At 34.1% G+C, this 10,431-nt stretch overlaps 2 protein-coding genes across 2 annotated transcripts; both read right to left on the minus strand.

Moving 5' to 3' along the window:
• Positions 1–339: 339 nt before the first annotated feature.
• LOC108328985 (beta-1,4-xylosyltransferase IRX9) lies at positions 340–2,747 on the minus strand. The gene is made up of 3 exons (XM_017562934.2): positions 1,872–2,747; positions 1,392–1,623; positions 340–793 (listed from the first exon to the last, which is right to left on the minus strand). Exons 1-3 carry the CDS (start codon positions 2,519–2,521, stop codon positions 662–664), a joined length of 1,014 nt encoding a protein of 337 aa, XP_017418423.1. The 5' UTR covers positions 2,522–2,747; the 3' UTR covers positions 340–661.
• Positions 2,748–4,307: 1,560 nt separating this feature from the next.
• On the minus strand, positions 4,308–10,153 carry LOC108326881 (DEAD-box ATP-dependent RNA helicase 57). Its single transcript, XM_017560474.2, has 13 exons — positions 9,629–10,153; positions 8,330–8,491; positions 8,112–8,241; positions 7,898–8,031; positions 7,721–7,812; positions 7,506–7,602; positions 7,256–7,336; positions 6,934–7,166; positions 6,284–6,478; positions 6,091–6,181; positions 5,384–5,506; positions 4,960–5,110; positions 4,308–4,849 (listed from the first exon to the last, which is right to left on the minus strand). The coding sequence occupies exons 2-13, from the start codon at positions 8,408–8,410 to the stop codon at positions 4,650–4,652; spliced, it is 1,608 nt and encodes a 535-aa protein (XP_017415963.1). The 5' UTR covers positions 8,411–8,491; positions 9,629–10,153; the 3' UTR covers positions 4,308–4,649.
• Between the last annotated feature and the right edge of the window lie 278 nt (positions 10,154–10,431).

The raw sequence follows: 10,431 nt of genomic DNA on the forward strand, positions 1-10,431 counted from the left end.
ATGAGAGAAGTATATAAACTTTCACGCTCTGCTCCACTCAATTCGTCAATCACTTAATTCGATAGAAAAATATTTAATTCTGACCAATCTCATTAATTACAAGTACATTTGTGAAAACTAGAGATGCAGGATGAACCCTTGGAGCTACAGGTGAAACACGCTATATTTCGTACTTCAATTTGGGTCAAAATGACAAGGCCCAAACCCAACTTGGATGTATTTGTTTGATGAAGAAATTGAGGTTTCATCTTTCTACACCCCACATTTTTCTTGATCACCTCCAACAAACTCCGAATTAAACTTTTTAGAATATAAATTTTAATTTCTGAAAAAAAAATATACTCCAAATTTGATTTTTCAGAATACATTCCGAAATCAAATGACACAAATACAATAATTTGATTGTCCAATTTTTTTAAAAGGGCTATAAACTCAGGACTTTTTGTTTGGAAAATATCACATATGCTTTACCTTTTTTCTCACTTACATAAGCTAACAAAAAATGGAAAACAGGAAGAATAAAAAAAAATATAAACAATTAAACATAGGATAACTTCCCACAAGAGAGAAAAAAAAATGAATAAATTCTATATTGCTTCAAACTATAGAAATCATTATTTTATGTCTTTCTTCTCCTTCGACTTGGACTAAACTATAGAAATTAGTGAATTGAGGTGGTTCGGGCTCGAAAATTGAAACGCCAGAGCAAGATTTTGGAGCAGTCTTGTGGTGGAATTCCCTTTAACTTAGCTTCATCTTCTAGAACTACTTGCTTCACGAACTTGATCGAATTCTACAGAAAAAGTCAGAATAATAATAAGGACAAAAATAAAAAGCAATAAGAAAACTCTTGGTAGAGATTATTTCTAGGTGATAATGATGCATAATCTTGTACTTCGTTTTCTAATTGAAGATAACTTTGAAACTTGAAGTGGAATCTATCTTGGAGTATAAGGAAGCATCATGATCTTGTGCCAGAGTAGAAAACACTACATACATAGTATTCTGATTAGTTCAACTAATCAATCATGGTGTCATTATATTACCTAATATCTTACTCTTTTTTTTTCCAAGGTTTTTTCTTTGAGTAGTTGGAGGTTGGTCAAACGTTAAATTAACATAAACAAAGTTTGTGTATCAAGTTACCAAATCTAATTTCATGTAGACAAACATTAGGGTAAGGATGCTACTAAGAGCTTGCTTTTCATGGGTGAAAATAATTTAACACATTAGTATACCAAATCAATATTTTTATGTTATACATATCTTGATTAAATGTTAAGTGCTTTTTGTTTCACAAAATTTTGAATTTTGGATAGAAATAGATGAACCAATATTTTTTAAACAGTATTGGGCACTAGTGATGATAACCTATAAATTAGAATGTTTACCTGAGAAGTGTCTTGAACAGAGGAAGTGCGACCCCATCGCTCAGGGTCCCAAAGGATGGAACTGTTAAATGCAAAACTTGAAATATGAATTGGGGGAGTGATTGTGTCAGTTTCATTGTTCATATTCCTCAGATGCCAACCAATAACTTGTGATGAATCGCAAACTGGTCCTTCGATTTTCACTTTCTTCCTATGTGCAGCTAATAATGCAGTTGGCCATGTTCCAAACAACCTAAGTACCCAAATGAATGCTTGTCAGAAAAACCACCATGGAGGACTGACATATAATGCATGCATGCATGCATGATTGTTAGATTGTTGCTATTACAACATTGTCTGTGTAAAAATTAAAACAACCACCCACCAGAATAGGCACTAGACAACACTAGCACATTTCCTAAAAATTGGTTCAGATATAGAATGTAAGTTATAGTTTACTAAACTTGGTATAGCAAACAAAAGGGAAGAAATTAATCATACTCAATATCTCTAAGCTGATGGAAGAATTGGAGATCATAGACATTGGAAAGGCCAGCAAAGTGCACAATGCCGTTGAGTCTGTGGTGCTCAATGTGCCTGAGTGCAAGATTTCTCTGGTGATTCAGTTCAGCTTCTAATTCAGTGAAGTTTTCCTTGAAAACCACATGCCTATACATGATGCCAGTTTTTCTCAGTATCTCAGGAAGCTCTGTGGAATTTGTTTTTGCTTCCACAACAATCCACAGCAATGGTTGAGGAACAAGCTTTATGGTATTTGCCAACCTTCTCAAAAACACTGCTTGGTGGGGTAGTTTTGTGCTTGTTGGAGTCACAATGATGATGAGTCTTCTGGGCTTCAGCTTTGGAAGTGTTTTTTTCTTTTCAGTTTCAGGGATTGCAGGCTTCATGGACATGGTGATTGGAGGTGGAGCTATCAAACTTTCATTGACACTTATTGTGTGGAGTAACATTTCACTAGGTTGTGGAGCAAACTGTGTCCTATTTGAAACAGCAACTTTGGTGGAAAAGAGATAAGATTTACCTGTTGGAGCTAAACCAGTGAAAAAGCCCATCACAAAACACAGGGAAAAATGGAGCATGGCCTTCTTCCATAGAAGAACCTTCTTCTTTGATCTTTCTAGCGAACCCATCTTGATTAAACCCTCTGTAATTGACCACCTGAAGCAGAATCTTCAGGATGGAATTGAATTACCAGATGGGGGGGCACAGAATGAAGAGAAGGGTAGTGGAATTAATGTAATATAAAGTTGGGAGCTTTAAGGGTAGCACATTTTTGTTAAGCAAAATGTTGAAACTATTGAGCTTATTATGATTGGTACTGCCAAACTGAATGGTTAGGTTTTTGGTTTGGAGGCATTTGATAGGAGGGTGGCTTCACTTGGTTGTCCCTTGAAGTAAAAGTAATATAATAAAAATAAGCATAAAAAGAGATAGTGTGAGACCAAGGGTTGTTATCTACACCAAATAGCAGTTGGGATGGCATCCATCCATCCATAAAGAATGTGTTGTACCATGCCAATTAACTAATATTAGTAATCATCATGCACACATTGTGTTAGGGCTTTTTATTTTTCATTTGAGGTTGACTAGTCCTAACAAAGAATCTTAAGAAAAGAAAAATTAATTTAACTATGATTTTTGACAAATATTGTGTATTATAAAAATATTTTTTACTGGCATGATGAATGTAGTGGCAGTTATTTGTAGAATTATTGTAATGGGGTGGGTGAGAATTCTGAAGTGAGTAACCTTTACAGTGGGTGGGTGTGGATCTCTAAAACTAGTCCACAGAATCAGACTTTGGGAAGTGGTGCGTGTGTTAGATCATCTTTCACTTAAGCACATTACAGACATGCATTTTTGACTTAAGAGAAAGAAATATGCATTTGCACTGGACACAATTTCTTTGATATTTTATATTGGTTTAAATGTAATTGACTATTAGTATGAATATTGAATTACTAGTTTTAAGATTTTTGGTTCTGTTTGGAATGGTTATAATTTCTCTGTTTTTGATATCTAAATTTAAATTTGAAAATAAAATTGGTTTTTGAATGAAATAGTTCTTAAATTTTTATCACTATTTTAATCTTTATTTTTAAAACATACTTCCTAGTTACTATTATATTGGAAATTCAATAAAACCCTTTTTATCTCTTAAAGTTATAATGCTAATAAAAGGTTTTTAATCTACTGTTCAATCATATTAATACTTGTTAGAAGAAATAATATATTTGAGAATCTATTTGCTTTATTTTGAAGTGTAGCTTTAACTTGTTTTGTACCTAAAATATCTTTCCATAGTGCGTATGAGACTACTCTTAGAAAATAATATATCTTCTTTTATATATATAAAAGTCTAAAATAATATTAACTGTAGTCCTTAATTTCAAAACAAATATGAAAACGGAAGATATAAAATCGTGATTAAGGTTAGACCCTGTGACACGCGAAAGGAACAAAAGTATTGTGTATTTGTACTTTCTATGTTTTAACATTTGAGTGCAGTTTACGGAGCTGATATCACTCTTTTTTTTTAACAGAGTTGAGAGAGCCGTGGGTTAAGTGGGGACGTTTCTCTAGGAAGTTAGAAACTATTTGATCCTGAAATAAAATTATGCAGGCCTCCTATGTAACAAAAAAATGTACAACAAATTAACTCATACTATAAAATGGGTGTATATTACAAAACTACCTGGTGTTTGGACAATCAAAATAGACAAAGTATAATGACAGTGCCAGTACACAGAGACTAGAGAAAGTTAAACCATACCAAATTAACGGATTTGGGCAAAATAACGAAAAACAGAAAACAAAAATATATAATAGTAATTCTTAAAACACTTGATAATAAAAATAATATAATTCACATCACCCCCACAATAAAATAACGTTTAATGAAAATAATTCTTAAAGTTAAAAAATAATACTATCGTTTCTTGTACGGGCAAAAAGTTCCAAGTTTACAGCATAAAGAGGCACGAAAATTCCCAAAGCATATACAGTTCAGATGGCTATTACAATGAGATCTGAGGGCATTACGATACTGTAAACGATTTTAGGCAACACCGTCAGCTTCTGTACTGAATTAACCTGAAACGTCACTCTATAAATCACATTCCAAACCCTTCCCTTTACATGGTGTTAGACTTTTGGGGATGGGTAACGAAGAAATCTTAACACCAAGCTGCCTGGCCTATTAAGACATAAATACTACCGGAAATCTCTGGGTTCAACTGGTGTTCTCATTCTATGTTGTTACAGGTCTGGTTTTGTTGAGATTGAATCTCTTTTGGGACGGTGCTTCTTCCACTTCTTTTTTTGCAACTCCATGAGCCAGGGCTGAACTTCACAGCCCGATGCTGCCATTAGATTAGCAACATTCCGCAGCAATGGAATGTCTTCCTCTGCGTAAAAAGTAATCGCTTCTCCACTCCTCCCCGCTCTGCCAGAACGACCTAATGAACGAATATTTTAGCAAATAATAAAAATTCGTGGATATAGGAACTATAATCCCTATAAATATCTTTTCTCAAATCATAAACAACTTTAGTATAGCTGCACATACCAATTCTGTGGACGTATGCGGAGGCAGAATCAGGGAAATCATAATTGATCACACAGTTCACTCCTTTGAAATCCATGCCCCGGGCAACCACATCAGTAGCAATCAAAACCCATGTTTTTCCAGCTCTGAAGTTGTCGACAGCATTTCCTCGCTACATAGAAATGTATGAGATCAGAATTCATAAATCACAAAAAACTGCTAAATGAAAAGGTATGCTTCAGAATTGGAGTACATATGTTGACGATAAAAAAAATATTAACAAATAAGGAACATTATACTTGACATCTTCATTCAAATATTAAAAACCAGACCTTGGTCACAAACTTATCAGTTTTCTTTTCATTTTGATGTTTTTTGGAGAGAGGAGGGGGAATGTTGCAGATTCTCTATGTATTTTCAAATAAACATATGTTGTTAGAACTACCTCTTGTTCAGACAAATCAGAATGAATGACATCAACTCTAATGTTGTCAAATGCAAGTTCACCGTACAACTCCTTGGCTCGTTCCTTGCTTTGGAGAAAGACCAATACTGGAGGATTTAGACTCTACAAGACGTTGCAGAATATAATGTCAGAAGACAAGCAACTAAAAAATACCAATATAGCTGATAGGAGGGACTACAATGTTATATGCATTTTGCAAGTTCCAAAAAGCGAAGGTAAGTGATATGTAATTAAACATTCCAAGTCTATATTATGCTCATGACACATTATCTAATACCAAACCCAGAATAAACAAAAAGCTTAATTGTATGCATGTAGCACAATCCGTAAAACAAATGAGACTACAAAAAAGAATAATAATAGAAAAATATATATTAATAGTAAATTGTAGGGACTTTCTTTTTAAACATACCAAAACCAACTAGCATTTAATTGGGAGACACACAACCCCTGGACGCATATGAAAGTTGGACTGACTAGAATTACTATCCAAAGAATTAGTTTAGCCATTTACCTCTGCAAAACTTTGACGAATTGCAAAATATATTAATAGTAAATTGTAGGGACTTTCTTTTTAAACATACCAAAACCAACTAGCATTTAATTGGGAGACACACAACCCCTGGACGCATATGAAAGTTGGACTGACTAGAATTACTATCCAAAGAATTAGTTTAGCCATTTACCTCTGCAAAACTTTGACGAATTGCAAGAAGTTTTCCTTCTTCACTTCCAGTAAAAATCAATTTTTGCTTTATCGTTTCAGAAGCCATATTCCTGATTCAAATAAAAACTAGACATTATCTACAAAATAATGTAAACCAAAACAAGGATATGCTCAGGAGCATCATGTTTACAAATATTTTGCATTGAACTTACTTCCTGCCAACAATTACACGAACAGCATCATGCATAAGTTCTCGAGCTCGATCTTCAACAAAATCAGGTAAAGTAGCACTGAAAAGTGAGCGAATGATTGAGGGGTTGGAGCATGCCTTGAGAACAGAATCAATCTGCTTGAATAATTCGGGCTCAAAAAGCTTATCCGATTCATCCAGGACAAGGTACTCCACTCTGAAGCACCCAAAGTAGTTGGAAGAAATGAAAAAATCAATACAACGAGCTATTTAATAAAGCACATTAGATATCCTACTAACTTTGTAGACACAATCGCAAGATGCATCTAAAAGAATCTGGTAAAATTTTATAATGCTTGAAGCATTATAATCTATATAGTGGAGCTACACCTGTAGCACTCGGACCATGCCGGCTTAATACAAGCACAATGAAAAAGAATGGATAGCAACAGGAAAACTGACCCCAAGGCTATCATGCGTGCAATTGGTTAATAATTAATTAACCATAGCTCAATCAATTATTATAATAGAAAAACTGCAATATAATATGAGAGTAAGAGAGCAACAATAAACCAACTATTATAAGCATTCAAGATGAATATTTGTCGATAAAAAACACTTATACTGCAAGGATTTGAAGTTTAAATCAACAAAACAAATCAATCATCATACCTGCTGAGATCAATCTTCTTCTTCTTGATAGCCAATTGTAATCGGAGTGGTGTGGATATTAGTATATCACATGGAAACTTTGAAAAATCAGCATTTCTTAAGAAACTTTTAGTCATTAACTTAATACCAAATTTTTTTCTTTTAGCAAGCTTTTTGCACTCTCGAAATATTTGAGCAGATAATTCACGGGTATGACAAAGGATAACAGCTCGAATGCCACCCTTTTCTGGGTCCTGTAAAACATATAATACATATATTATATGAATCGAGTACACAGGACATCGGGAACTGCAAATCGGGTTGGAGAAAATAAGCAAAATACCTTAAGCTTTATAAGCATTGGACATATAAATGCAAGGGTTTTCCCAGAACCAGTTGGTGCACAAGCAAAGCACTCTCGACCCTATCACAAATAATAGAAGAAATACAGCAGTTTAAAACAATATTCAGTTAATACCTATGAACAATAGAAATTACTTATGAATCATGATCGAACTTCAGTAACAGTTTTCTGAAGATAGAAAACCAAATGAAAAATACTTATACTACAAGTAACTTCACATAATTCGTACATCTAAAAGTACTGGAATAGTCTGCCTTTGAATAGGCGTTGGTTCTCTGAATCCAAGCTCTTTCAGGTTGCGCAACAAATACGATGGACACTTATATCTGCAAACAATTCATTAATATTGTGAATCGCCCCTTTCTAGCAAACCAAATACCAGAATGAGAAGGAATGCAGGATATTGCTCAGATATGGACAACATGATATTCTCACGAAAGATACCTTGATTTCAATTCGTCAAAGCTTTGAAGAGGAGACGGTACATTATAACCAGAGACATGAATGTTGTGCTGCTTTCTGAATATCGCGTCCCGCTGAAAACATGTTCAATATATGAAACCATTGCACAAACTTACTAACATTTGTAATCACGCAAATTGCACAAAACAGAAAAGGAACCTCGAGTTGTCGATTTTGTTCCTTCTTATTCTTCTTTTTACTAAACTCAATAGACTCCTGATCAGCTTGAACTTCACCACTGGACTGCGCCACAGATGCGGAATTTCTAAACACATTGAATCCTTCAACATTTTCTTTTATGGGTTTACGAAAACGAAGCAACAGTGAGATACGAAGACGGAATAGTGTAAACAAAGCAAGATGATGTGAATACCAGAAGAGTTTCCCTTGCGCTTCCTCTTCTTCGTGGACGCTGTTTTTTCTTCTACTGCTTCCCTCGTTTTCGCCCTTCCGTCATCGGCAACGCTCCAAATCTTCGCCGAATCAGTATCGTTATCTTTTTTCTTTTCATAATCAACGAAAAATAACAGTTATTAATTGTCTGCGGTGTAAAAGTCAATAAGCGTATGTGATGAAGACAGAGAGAGATACCTGGAATCTGGCGATATCGGCGCCGAACTTCTTTCTGTTGAAACGAATGCCAGAAAACAAAAACGAAGAGTCGTTGGCCATTGGAGATGGAATAAACAAATGATTTAGGGGTTTCTGTAATCAAACACGACCTTGCAGTTCCTTCTTCAACCTCACTGCGGCCTGTATTTTTTAAAATAGTTATATTATAAGAATAAAATAATTATAAATGATTGAATTTTTGTATTTTTTTAAGAATAAAAAATAAAAAGAAAATATCAAATGAATATAAAATATTTGTGTGTCAAAATATCAATTATATTTTACTATTTGTTGTTAACGAAAAGAAATAAAAAGAATTTAATCAGTCTTAAAACAATAAAGCCACCACAACAGTCCTTCTCCACTATGCATTTGTTCCTAATACAATGATACAAAATCGAATTACATTAGTGTTTTAAGACTATGCTATAGATGTAAATGTAATGTAAATAATTCAAAGCCTCTTAGTTTTTTACAGGAGATGTCTGAGAAGGAAAAGTTAGATGAGTTTAAAATTAAGTAACACCGCTCATTTTCTTTAAATTGAACCAAACTGCAACATTATTTCACTTCCCGTCTCCCATGCATGACCACCCTCATCTGGTTGCCCTTATTGTGTTCCAAAGTTCCAACCTTTTTAACACCAGACAAAAACCTTGCATTTGTTGATGTTGTCAGTAAAGCCATAACCAAATACCCTTCTCTCAAGGCAGCACTTTTTTCAGCCATTTCTTCATGTAATAACATTTGACAACAAGGTGCTATATATGATACTTACTAATCCTCATTGAATATCTAGAAAACGAGAATTTTGGGAAATTTTCTGTATATTGGAAAAGGAAAATGTTTCTTGAAAAACCATTTTTTACAACATTTAGACACGCACACACGTGTCAAAATCTGAGTGGTCTAGTTGGAAAAATTAAATAAAAATGGACCACTCAGATTTTGACACGTGTAAATGTTGTTAAGAATGGTTGTTCAAGTATCATTTTCCATTGGAAAATTAAGTAAGTGAATTTTAGGTATAGAGTTTGGGTTTACAATTGATATTTATTGTACAGAGATCAATAACCTAAAGTCTAATCTGTCAGTATAAACAATCATAAACACAGTTACAAAGAAGACAAAGCACTTCTCCATAAGACATGTCTACAAACTTTAAATTTGCACAAATGTATATACAAAATTAGAAAGTGGAAACTAAAATTTCTGAGGAAAAATAAAATAGAGTAACAGTTCAATGCACAAGCAAAGATGATATAGTAAAGGACGAACCTGTTGCAATAATGAAGAACGCACTCGAGAAGATGATGGAGGAGGTGAGCCCCTTGGCCTTGTGGAAGGGAGAGAACAAACTTGATTGAGTTGTGGAAGAGCAAGAATCCTCGAATGGGCTTTAGAGGCAGGAGCTTCAGAAAAAAAAACCCCTAAATGCGCAATAATAGGAGATTTAGTTTTAAATGGGCTACGACCAGTTAAATGACTTGTCTAACTGCAATATTGAAGGTTGCAATTGGGCTTCTTCGCCGCAAAGGGATTCTTCGCCCAACAAGCTTCGCAGAGCAGTGACGGGGAAGAAGTTCCAACCGTTGCCGATGGCGATAACAGTTCCCACCGGCAACTCGTGATTCCGGAGGCACAAAACGGGCTATTGGGCTTTACTGGTAGACGAGATGTGCCTGAGAAAGGCGTATGGGCCCAGGGGGTAAAATAGGAACGGTGCAGTGCAACGGCAGAAGCAAATGGCTCTTTTTGGGTTTCAAGAAGAGGAGAAAAACCTTGATCTCAAATACAAGGAAGAATATTGCATGATTTTAAAAAGTTAGATAGTTTTATAATTTCTAGAAAATTAAATTTTATTGAATTTAAGTTATCTTATTTTTAAATTGCTTAATTTTAAATTTTGTTTGGATAAAATATTTTAAATTTCTATAAAATTTAAACTTTTTAAAATAAAATATTTTAAAGATTGTTAAATATAAAATTACTATTTTAAAGCTGGATATATCAACCGAGAATAATCACTAAAAATTCGTTCATAAAATATAATTTACATAAAGAACCGGGTAGAGAAAATT

This window comes from Vigna angularis, chromosome 2 (assembly GCF_016808095.1).
Source record: "Vigna angularis cultivar LongXiaoDou No.4 chromosome 2, ASM1680809v1, whole genome shotgun sequence".
Taxonomy (NCBI): Eukaryota; Viridiplantae; Streptophyta; class Magnoliopsida; order Fabales; family Fabaceae; genus Vigna; species Vigna angularis.

Bases quoted from the DNA above. Each gene is read 5' to 3' on its own strand.
- LOC108328985 (XM_017562934.2), bottom strand. From the start codon at position 2,521: ATGGGTTCGCTAGAAAGATCAAAGAAGAAGGTTCTTCTATGGAAGAAG. The intron at 1,624-1,871 runs GTATGATTAATT...TTGGGTACTTAG, and splicing joins CATCAGCTTAGAGATATTGA to GTTGTTTGGAACATGGCCAA. The intron at 794-1,391 runs GTAAACATTCTA...CTTTTTCTGTAG, and splicing joins CTGTTCAAGACACTTCTCAG to AATTCGATCAAGTTCGTGAA.
- LOC108326881 (XM_017560474.2), bottom strand. From the start codon at position 8,410: ATGGCCAACGACTCTTCGTTTTTGTTTTCTGGCATTCGTTTCAACAGA. The intron at 8,032-8,111 runs GTATTCACATCA...AACCCATAAAAG, and splicing joins GCGCAAGGGAAACTCTTCTG to AAAATGTTGAAGGATTCAAT. The intron at 7,813-7,897 runs GTTCCTTTTCTG...ACATGTTTTCAG, and splicing joins AACAAAATCGACAACTCGAG to CGGGACGCGATATTCAGAAA.